General features: G+C 42.3%; 1 protein-coding gene across 4 annotated transcripts in view; it reads left to right on the plus strand.

The window, feature by feature from the left end:
- Positions 1-368: 368 nt before the first annotated feature.
- The window catches only part of LOC110504090 (chloride channel protein 2), a 195,518-nt gene continuing 183,770 nt past the window's right edge, over positions 369-12,116 (plus strand). For all 4 annotated transcript variants that reach the window (XR_016491409.1, XR_016491410.1, XM_090218806.1 and 1 more), the window contains exon 1: positions 369-933. Coding sequence is in view for 2 of the 4 variants with exons in the window: in XM_090218806.1 (XP_090074932.1) it covers positions 889-933 (45 nt within the window). In the remaining 2 variants the exon portion in view is untranslated. The remainder of the gene's footprint in view (positions 934-12,116) is intronic.

Below are 12,116 nucleotides of genomic sequence, written 5' to 3' on the forward strand. Positions count from 1 at the left end.
AGACCAGCCATAGCCAGGTGCACCACGGGTCAGCTTAATGTTTACATAGCAGGTTAAGATAACTAATGTAGCAGGTTAGGAGAATGAACATAGCAGGTTAGGATAAGTTACCTGGCAGGTTAGGAGAATGAGGTTAAGGTTAGGTGTAGCTTAAATGCGTAGCACATTAAGATAATTAACGTGTCAGGTTAGGAGAATTAGCTTAAAGTTAGGAAAAGGGTTAGGCTTAGCTTAAACACTACAGTTGTCAGAAATCGACTCGTCTTGCATCCCAATCAGCCACGCAAAACGGTCTTGAGTGGCAACAAATCTGGCCAAATAGCTGATTCGCTTTCCGTACATCCACTACTATTGATCCGCCCACTTTCAGACACTGCACGTATCCAAGTTACCCATGACTCCACTGAATAGCAATCACGACACCTTGAAAATAAAACACAGACACAAAAATATCTAACATTTCAGAACAGCGTAGATAGTTTAGTATTTTGTTATTTTATCTTTCAATTATATATTTGACTGACAAAACGTCAAGGTGCAAGCAAGCATTTAAAATATTTAGCTAACATTCAGCGTAATCCTGAACTTTCACTGTTCAAAAAACTCCAGAGGACAGACTGTACCATTTGAACGAGCTAGAGGGGTGTGTCGTCCAAGCCACGAAGTTCCGCTTCTGTGTGGATCCTGGAAGAGATTTTGGGATATAAAATCAAGGAACTCTGTTATGCAGCACTTTTGAGTTAATCTCGTGAATGACATCAACTTCATGACACATTAATTAATCACGCGCAAACGAGAGAGTACTTGTGTCTCACTGCAAGCTCAAAATAATTCCTCACCCAGTCTCTCTGTCACTTCTACCGGTAGCGCGAGCCACACAACGCAGCCATGGCCCGCGACGATCAGCGCGCGCTACAGTATGAACAAACTTTGGTAAGTGAACTTGTTGCCACTTCAACTTCACTTCGTTACAAAGTGATGGCGGTGTGTGTTGGCCGTGGCGCCTGTTTGATCAAATGTGGTTAGTTCACAGTTTTTACCGTCTAGAACGGGTTACAAGTTTTATGCTCGCACCTGTGTAGCTGAAGAACGCTCAATTCTGTTCTCTTTAGAGAAGTTGAGTGTTCCTCAGATTGCGCCTGGGCTGGTTAGCCTAGTTTTGATCAAATGAGAGGTGACGACATGGTTATGACAGAAGTTTATGAATTTCACTCATGGTTTGTCAAATAAATTGTATTTTAAAACACAATTGAATGGGTATAATCTCGTTCAGTTATTCACATACAAAAAATACAGTCTTTATCAGGCGCTATTGTGAGAACACATCTGGATTTGTCCAGAACAATGTCTCTCATCACCGCAGCTCAATGCATACTGTAGGCTGCACGAGGTACTAATAGTTGGTGTAATAGCGAGCTATTCCGTGAACGAATAACTTGTGTTCTCATCTTCAAACAATACAGTAGTCAGTGCCGCTATGTGCCTAGTGCGACTGTGTGCGTGGGTTGCATCGACATTTTCGTGGGTGACTATTTTTTCGTGGTGCTGGATTGAGGCATAATGCGAGGAGGATTAATAGACAAGAACTCCCCAGGTTCTTAACACACAGTTGTCATATGTTGAATATTAATTAATGATGACCTGTTCTGGGGAAGTGAGTGTCAAGTCTCAAAGAGGATATTTGACATGTTCTCGTTTGGACTTGACAGGGGCTCAACAGGTGGTCCCCACCTGAGGCAAAATGCTTATTAATGGGGAACTTGTAATGTGCTGCATGTTGCACCTATCTGAGCTGTTTCCCCACTTGGTTTAGTCTATGTAACCAGTGGAGTGTTTGAGTGCACTGCTTTGAATTTAATTGATCTCCGCCACGGCACAACCCAATGGGGGGGCGCCAACCCAGACAGGAATATCACATCAGTGACTCAACCCACTCAAGTGACGCACCCCTCCTAGGGACAGCATGAAAGCGCACCAGTAAGCCAGTGACTCAGCCCCTGTAATAGGGTTAGAGGCAGAGAATCCCAGTGGAACGAGGGGAACCGGCCAGGCAGAGACAGCAAGGGCGGTTCGTTGCTCCAGAGCCTTTCCGTTCACCTTCACACTCCTGGGCCAGACTACACTCAATCATATGACCCACTGAAGAGATGAGTCTTCAGTAAAGACTTATAGGTTGAGACCGAGTTTGCGTACCTCACATGGGTAGGCAGACCATTCCATAAAAATGGAGCTCTATAGGAGAAAGCCCTGCCTCCAGCTGTTTGCTTAGAAATTCTAGGGACAATTAGGAGGCCTGCGTCTTGTGACCGTAGCGTACGTGTAGGTATGCAGACCAAATCAGAGAGATAGCTAGGAGCAAGCCCATGTAATGCTTTGTAGGTTAGGTGAAATCAGCCCTTGCCTTGACAGGAAGCCAGTGTAGGGATGCTAGCACTGGAGTAATATGATCACATTTTGGGGTTCTAGTCAGGGTTCTAGCAGCTGTATTTAGCACTAACTGAAGTTAATATAGTGCTTTATCCGGGTAGCTGGAAAGTAGAGCATTGCAGTAGTCTAACCTAGAAGTAACAAAAGCATGGATACATTTTTCTGCATAATTTTTGGACAGACCGTTTCTGATTTTTGCAACCATTGATCTCTCGTTTGAAGAACATATCACAACCATTTCAAGGGCAGCTTTTTTCCATCTACGTAACGTAGATGGAAAAAAGCTGTCCTTGAAATGGTTGTGATATGTTCTTCAAACGAGAGATCAGGGTCCAGAGTAAGCCGAGGTCCTTCAGTTTTATTTGAGACGACTGTACAACCATTAAGATTAATTGTCAGATTCAACAGAAGATCTCTTTGTTTCTTGGGACCTATAACAAACATCTCTGTTTTGTCTGTGTTTAAAAGTAGAAAGTTTGCAGCCATCCACTTCCTTATGTCTGAAACACAAGCTTCTAGCGAGGGCAATTTTGGGGCTTCACCATGTTTCATTGAAATGTACAGCTGTGTGTCATCCGCATAGCAGTGAAAGTTAACATTATGTTTTCGAATAACATCCCCAAGAGCTAAAATATATAGTGAAAACAATAGTGGTCCTTAAACTAGGACTAGGATGTGCCTTTGGCTACTGGAAAATGAAAATAATTTGATTTGAAAACCAATAGATCATGAGAGAAATAGGCTACTGGTTTCAATGGCATATGGTAGTCTTTTATAATATAAAATAATTGGGCTTTTAAATAACACGTTTCACAATGATCTGTTTGAGAAGCTGTAGCAGCTGCTTTGCGCTGTCTGGCAGATTTTCCACATAGGCTCTGTGTCTGTATGCTGTGTGTGTGTGTGATATACATAACGGCTAATGAAATTACACATGCAGCAATTTAATACCATTTAAATTATACAAATTAATCTATAGACCGATAAGCATGACTGGTAGCATGTATTTCCATTGACTGGTTTTTACATCAATGAATAGGCTAAAAAGCATTGTTTTGCAATGGGATTTTATTTTCCTGGACAATTGACCTGAGCCATTTTTATTTATAGTCTAAACATTTTTTTTAAAGATCTGCCAAAATGCTGTTCCAATTGCATTTGAGATATGAGACTCTTGACTTGGTATAAAGACATTGGCTGGAAGCTAAATATGTATTTACATTTTTTGGTTGTAGTGGTAAATATTTTCAGGGTCCATACATCTTCCTCTGTCAAATTTGGTGCTTTTATCACAGTTTACTACTGAGTCCAGATTTTCAATTTAGCTATGCACCACTAGTATGCAAAATAGATCATTGGTAATTCCTTCATATTAACACAGAAATCATGGTAAATTGTGTGTTTTTGTCAGTTACTAGTTGCATGACAGTACTAACATTTAAGAAGGATAAAAAATATATATATATATTTTTTTAAATTGACATTTTTGATCCCTTGGGATCAAAATGTACTCCTGTCGGTGCTTTTAGGGTTAAAGTATCTTGCTAATATGTAGCCTAGAACAGACCATCCTGGGCTACATATTAGCTCAGATACTTTAAATGTAAAGGCCCACTGAAGCGTGCAACCGTAACTTCTGAAAAGAGCAGTTGGGCCTGTTTTTCATCTAATTATAGTTTATTTTTACTGAGACTTCCCCCTTGCTGTTAAACTGTGTGTGGGTGTGCCTGTATGTGAGGGAGATTACACAATGAGCTGCTTGCTGATTCAGCGCTGGGCACTCTGTCACCCTTGCTGGGTCTTGTGCTCGGCTGCTGCTCGCTCTCCAACGGGCTCTCTGTGCTCCTATCTCTGAAGAGTCACTGAACCGATTACATTTTCCTGTCCCTCTCGCTTGTCCCTCTCGCTTGTCCCTCTCGCTTGTCCCTCTCGCTTGTCCCTCTCGCTTGTCCCTCTCGCTTGTCCCTCTCGCTTGTCCCTCTCTGTACCCCCCTCGGTTTTTCTCTCTGACTTCTTCCTTTCTCTATTCCCCACGTCTTTGGCTACACTGTGAGTCACTGTGACACAGTTCCATTGTGCCACATTGGCAGCGGCGGTGGTTGTGTGGGCTTCGTATGTGGGGCAGAACTGTAAGAGACTACTGTAGCTAGTTCCATATCACGACACCACAACAAACAAACAAGCTGTCCCACTAATGAAAGTGATAATACACATGTAAACTGTCCCACTTCCATTCAGTGTTGTATGTCACCCTTTATGTTGTAAGACTTTCCTTATACATTATTGTGAAGCATCTATGGTATAATTAAATGTAGGAATGCTTATGAAGACTATATGCATGCTCTAGATACGTTTTGGTTAATTTAAAGTGGGACCATCACCGACAGAATAAAATGGTTGATAAACAGCAAAGGGTGGCCCTCAGCTGTCTACCCCTCCATTTAGTGTATGGCATTCTGCTACACTTGTTTTCTCCGCCCCCCCCTCTATCACCTTGTCTCTTTGAGTTCCAGGTACCATCCGTCTCTATCCTCTTACGGCTTCTCACACAGTCCACTGTCAATCTTCCTGTCTCCTCTCAGGCACACCTGCTCACACACTCTCTCGCGTGCTTTCGCTCTCGTTTGCACGCTGTCACTCATTCGCCTTCACAGCAGTATTTATGATCATTTGGCCCACTTTGACATGCATGTTTTATGAGTGGAAGTCCAAGAGCTCTGGCTTTCGGATGAAAGCCAAATGGGGCGTTAATGGGGTTAGCCTGCAGGTGACGCGATGTCCCTAGACATCCCTAAATGTCCGTTGGCCCTCTCCGACCATGTAGAGGCTTAGAGCCTGATGGCTTACAGCTTGTGGTGTGTGTGTGTGTGTGTGTGTGTGTGTGTGGAGGGGAAATTGTTCAGTGGGTCAGGATAAGAACTATTAGAGCTGATAGATAAGGCAGGACGGAGCCACAGGACAACCTTGGGACACACTGACTGATGTTTGTTCTCCTTCAGTGCTGAGCAATGGAGCTGTCATATAGCTGTCATAGCTATCGCTGTCAGGCCACTCTGGAACTTTACATGGCTGCAGATTTGAAGGCGGGAGAGTGGTCATTGTGATTTGTACATGACATGAATTCCATTATGACAAATCAATTAAGTGCAAATCAATCCCAGAACAACAGCAAAGGACCTTGTGAAGATGCTGGAGGAAACCGGTACAAAAGTATCTATATCCACAGTAAAATGAGTCCTATATCGACATGACCTGAAAGGCCGCTTAGCAAGGAAGAAGCCACAGCTCCAAAACCACCATAAAAAAGCCAGACTATGGTTGGCAACTGCACATGGGGACAAAGATCATACTTTTTGGAGAAATGTCCTCTGGTCAAATGAAATAAAACTGTTTGGCCATAATGACCATCGTTATGTTTGGAGGAAAAAGGAGGAGGCTTGCAAACCGAAGAACACCATCCCAACCGTGAAGTACGGGGGTGGAAATATGTTGTGGGGGTGCTGTGCTGCAGGAGGAACTGGTGCCCTTCACAAAATATATGGCATCATGAGGGACGCAAATTAGGTGGCTATATTGAAGCAACATCTCAAGACATCAGTCAGGAAGTCCAAGCTTGGTCGCAAATGGGTCTTCCAAATGGACAATGACCCCAAGCATACTTCCAAAGTTGTGGCAAAATGGCTTAAGGACAACAAAGTCAAGGTATTGGAGTGACCATCACAAAGACCTGACCTCAATCCCATAGAAAATCTGTTGGCAGAACTGAAAGTGTGTGTGTGTAAGAAGGCTAACAAACCTGACTCAGCTACACCAGCTCTGTCAGGAGGAATGGGCCAAAATTCACACAACTTATTGTGGGAAGCTTGTGGAAGGCTACCTGAAACGTTTGACCCAAGTTCAACAATTTAATTGCAGTGCTACCAAATACTAATTGAGTGAATGTAAACTTCTGACCCACTGGGAATGTGATTACAGAAATAAAAGCTGAACTAAATCATTCTCTCTACTATTATTCTGACATTTCACATTCTTAAAATAAAGTGGTGATCCTAACTGACCTAAGACAGGGAATTTTTACTAGGACTACATTTCAGGAATTGTGAAAAACTGGGTTTGAATGTATTTGGCTAAGGTGTATGTAAACTTCAGACTTCAACTGTAGATTACGTAGTTTTCCTTTCCATTATGACATATGGGGAGATGAATGTTACGTCTGGTGGCAGCAAAGGTCTATTTACAGTCAGAATATGTCAAGTGATTGTTGTTGGTGAGAATATTCTAATGACGACCCAAGGAAGTGAGGGGAACGAAGTGTCAATCTAGTGTGTGTGGATGTGTGAGTCTGGCTGTGGCACAAGGCAATTTGTAACCGAGTGTTCTTAGCCTGCTGGTCATTTAAGTGGCAATTTGGCTTTATGTTGCCGCCAACTTGTTTGATGTCAGCTTCTATAGCCATAACTACATTTTACCTCAGTTCGTCTCAAACACTCCTTCCAGTTCTTCTATCTTTCCCTCTTTAACTAACACTACCTCATTCCTTCTTGCAAAATGGTTGTTTTTTCTTGAGGTCAACAGCGCCTTGACCCTGAGCATGTCTTTTAATGGCAGGAGAAAGGGAAACTTGCTTAACATTGTTTTGAGGCAATAGAGGATTCCAGATATGATCAAATGAGCACCATCATGAAGTTCATAGGAGAATGTCAAATGAAAGTCTGTTTTTGAGAAATTTAAGGGTGTGTGTGTGTGTGTGTACAATATGATTTTTCAACTATTTCCCATCCTGAAAATGAGGGATAAGGAAACGCTTTGATTTCTTGTCAAACAGATGGAAAAGGGGTCTTGGACAACATCTACCAGGAAAGTCTTTAAAAGGCATTAGAAATGCATTAGAACACATAATTAGAACACACCCCTGCCAACCAATATCAACACTTTTATTTAGTTTTGGAGAAGTGATTTGCCTTCTGTAAGTTTAAGAAACACTGCTCAACACTGTTCCTTGTAATTCTGTTACCAAAAACCTTTTAAGGTATTTTATACATTTAGTTAGAGAATGCAAGTTCACAGAAGTAACAAGTAAAGGTAGACCTACCAATTAGTTATAGTTTTTCTGAATTGAAGTTTATTCATTATTAAGTGATTAAAACACGTAATTGTTTTTCCAAATCAGTAAAGGAATTACTGCAATTCAATTGGCTATAACGGGAAATCATAGTAGTCAGAAACCACAGTTGGGTCTCCTTCTACTGTCCTCCCTTCCACTGGTCTCCTGCTACTGTCCTCCCTTCCACTGACATACTGTTATGTTCAGCTCATAACTGTTTTCTTTCTATTTCTTCCTGATGGTCAAACCAAGACTGTGAACTGTCTGGACTCTGTCTGTCTGTGTACTCTACTCTAGTGTTCTGTCCAAACATTTAGGCCTAGTCCAGATCAACCAAATGTGGTCTTGTTTTTGGGCAGAGCTCATTAGAATAATAGCCAGTATATAATAATTGCCTCAATGTTGCTTATACCTGTTTAGCTATTTAGGATACGTCACCTCACCATGAAAATAATGATATTCATTTCTGTATAGTACAGATCAGGGACCCATGATGTATACTGAACAAAAATATAAATGCAACATGTAAAGTTTGGTCCCATGTCTCATGAGCTGAAATAAAAGATCACAGACATGTTACATACATGCACACACACAGCTTATTTCTCTCAAATTTTGTGCACAAATTTGTTTGCATCCTTGTTAGGGATAATTTCTCCTTTGCCAAGATAATCAATCCACCTGAAACGGTGTGAAGCTGATTAAACAGCATGCCCATTACACAGGTGCACCTTGTGCTGGGTACAATAAAAGGCCACTCTAAAATGTGCAATTTTGTCACACATCACAATACCACAGATGTCTCAAGTTGAGAGCGAGCATGCAATTGCCATGCTGACTATAGGAATGTCCACCAGAGCTGTTGGCAGAGAATTTTACGTGAATATCTCTACCATAAGTCGCCTCCAAATGTCGTTTTAGAGAATTTGGCAGTACGTCCAACTGTCCTCACAACCACTGACCACATGTAACCACGACTGCCCAGGACCTCCACATCTGGCTTCTTCCCCTGCGGGATTGACTGAGACCGGACAGCTAAGGACACTGAGGAATATTTCTGTCTGTAATAAAGTCCTTTTGTAGGGGAAAAACTCATTCTGAGTGGGTGGGCCTATGCCCACCCATGGCTGCGCTCATGCCCAGTCGTGAAATCCATAGATTAGGGCCTAATTAATTTATTTCAATTGACTGAGTTCCTTATATGAACTGTAACTCAGTAAAATTGTTGCGTTTTTTTTTTGTTCAGTATAATTCTGTTCCCATAATTCTGTTTAGCATCCCGGCAACATTTTTCCGCCTTTGTCTTAAAGGATTTGCCGTTATCAAAGGCTAAACTTTTATTTTCACAACCGACCTAATCATGATTGCGGTAAAGTGTGAAATGTAACTTTTATGCTGAGGCGGCATTGGCATGCACTACACTCTTAAACTCTTGATGGTGTCTAGGCAGTGCCCGTTACTAGCCTGTTACCATCCTCCTGGAAGTTGTAAACTTTGTAAGGCATGTCACTTCACCGATCTCTTTGCATAGCCTACCACATGCACTGTTTTCTTAACCACAACTAGACGGATCAATAAAGAATTACTGTGCAAATAAATATCACTGAATGACGAATAAAGTAGGCTAATGCAATTGAAGGCCTCCAATTGTTGCTTACTGAAACAACCAAAGTCATCAAATTGTTATACATTTGAAGTAATAGCCTATCCTCTCGTGGTCAACTAGTCTATTTCAGCAAGCAATCTTCATTAACCAATGAATGTATTTTTTCCTGAATTTCCTTTTGGATATGGATTAGGCTGGGGGAAATGTTAGCCTAGTTAAACTGAGTGCTGCTCATGATCATCTTGTCTAGTTGGTTCATTCATTAGCACTGATCAGAACATTTTGCCAGCATGTTATGTAGCTCAACAAGTGGATTTTTAATTTGTTTATCTTCAGTAGTTTAGTAGCCTGTCATACTGCCTACCTAAAGTATGTGACTTGTCTTAATCAATCAATATTATTTTTGTGTTATTGAATCTGTCTGTATATTTGTTTAATTCTCTGGTGGAGGTGGTATAATAAGTGGAGGTGGTGTAGTTTAATTTATTTGTTTGCTCATCTATCACTGAACAGAAACATTTAGCATGCTATAATGTAGCCTAAATCAAGTGTAGGCCAATTATTTTGCTGGATCGCATGTAGGCAACTCCAAAAGCCTGCAGAGGTTGTGAAATATGAACACCAGATTCACATTCTTTTAAAAATATAGATTGGTATGATGGTCTATGGGTATCATGATGAAGATACTCTCAATGTAAGACCCTATGCCTGCTCCCTAACAAAGCAGAGTGAGGGTAGGAAAGAGATGAAACGTGCTTTCAAAATATAACTTTTTTTGTATGACGCAAGTTGTGTGTGAAAAATATGATTTGTATTTTTATTATATTCCGTTATATTATTAGCTTACTATAAAATGTGTGTTGACTACGATCAGGGTAAGTGAGTCTTGTCTGTTTTAATGAACAAAATAACTTGATTTCATGTGCATGGCACAGCCATGTAGCCTATAGGCTCAAACGCATTGAGAAGGAAAGGAATTCCACAAATTAACAAGGGACACCTGTTAATGAAATGCATTCCAGGTGACTACCTCATTAAAGCTGGTTGAGAAAATGCCAAGACTCTGCAAAACTGTCATCAAGGCAAAGGGTGGCTACTTTGAAGAATCTGAAATATAAATATCTATTTTGATTTAACACTTTTGGTTACTACGTGATTCCCCGTGTTATTTCATAGTTTTCATGTCTTCACTATTATTCTTCATTGTAGAAAATAGTGTAAAAATAAGAAAAACCCTTGGTGTGTCCAAACTATATACTTTTTGTATATACTTTTGTATGTGGACACCCCTTAAAATTAGTGGATAAGGCTATTTCAGCCACATCTGTTGCTGACAGGTGTGTAAAATTGAGAACACAGCCATAGACATTGGCAGTAGAATGGCCTTACTGAATAGCTCAGTGACTTTCATCGAGTCACTGTCATAAGATGACACCTTTCCAATAAGTCAGTTCAAGTTTCTTCCCTGATAGAGCTGCCCCGGTCGACTGTAAGTGCTGATATTGTGAAGTGGAAACGTCTGGGCACAACAACGGCTCTGCTGCCAAGTAGTAGGCCACACAAGCTCACTGAACGGGACCGCCGAGTGCTGAAGTGCGTAGCACCTCTGTCTTCTGTTGCAGCATTCACTACCAAGTTCCAAACTGCCTCTGGAAGCAACGTCAGCACAAGAACTATTCACCTGGAGCTTCATAAAATGTGTTTCCATGGCCGAGCAGCCACACACAAGCCTAAGATCGCCAAGTGTCGGCTGGAGTGGTGTAAAGCTCGCCGCCATTGGACCCTGGAGTAGTGGAAACACATTCTCAGGAGTGATGTAATCACACTTCACCATCTGGCAGTCCGACGGATAATTCTGGGTTTGGCGGATGCCAGGAAAACGCTACCTGCCCCAATGCATAGTGCCATCTGTAAAGTTTGGTGGAGGAGGAATAATGGTCTGGGGTTGTTTTTCACTAGGCCCCTTAGTTCCAGTGAAGGGAAATCTTAACGCTACAGCATACAATGACATTATAGACGATTCTGTGTTTCCAAATTTGTGGCAACAGTTTGGGGAAGGCCCTTTACTGTTTCAGCATTACACTTTTGAATGAATGGGGCACTTGTGAATGCTAAACTTTCCTTGCACCTGCATAACATGTTCATAGTGGAGATAAACAGACAGGAGAGAGGCTAGGTGTGGCTATTGAGCCCCAGCCCAGAGGAAGCTAGGTGTGGCTATTGAGCCCCAGCCCAGAGGAAGCTAGGTGTGGCTATTGAGCCCCAGCCCAGAGGAAGCTAGGTGTGGCTATTGAGCCCCAGCCCAGAGGAAGCTAGGTGTGGCTATTGAGCCCCAGCCCAGAGGAAGCTAGGTGTGGCTATTGAGCCCCAGCCCAGAGGAAGCTAGGTGTGGCTATTGAGCCCCAGCCCAGAGGAAGCTAGGTGTGGCTATTGAGCCCCAGCCCAGAGGAAGCTAGGTGTGGCTATTGAGCCCCAGTCCAGAGGAAGCTAGGTGTGGCTATTGAGCCCCAACCCAGAGGAAGCTAGGTGTGGCTATTGATCCCCAGCCCAGAGGAAGCTAGGTGTGGCTATTGAGCCCCAGCCCAGAGGTAGGTATAGATGGGGTGAATGGAGGGGTCAGAGACAGACAGTGAAGCCTCCTTCAGCTCCATAGCCCTTCATCTACTACTCCCCAGACAGAGGGAGCAACACATACAGGTACCTCTGTAATAAAATGCTTCTTCCCTAAGAGCCAAAGGTCTGAGCACACGCAAAATTACCATTTTAAATGGGGTTAATCTATCAACCTCTTTCTGACTGTTTTCCATGCGCTCTCTATCAGTCTGACACACACGCACAGTATATAGAACAGGGAATAAGACTAGCGCCACAGAATTTGCTGCTCACTCTCCCTCAGCAACACACACACGCGCAAGATATCAACATACACCCTCCTCCTGCATGATTTCTGCTGCCAATAGACTGAAAATGAGTGAACGA

Source organism: Oncorhynchus mykiss, chromosome 24, assembly GCF_057628025.1.
Source record: "Oncorhynchus mykiss isolate SJ-2025 chromosome 24, ASM5762802v1, whole genome shotgun sequence".
Lineage (NCBI taxonomy): Eukaryota > Metazoa > Chordata > Actinopteri > Salmoniformes > Salmonidae > Oncorhynchus > Oncorhynchus mykiss.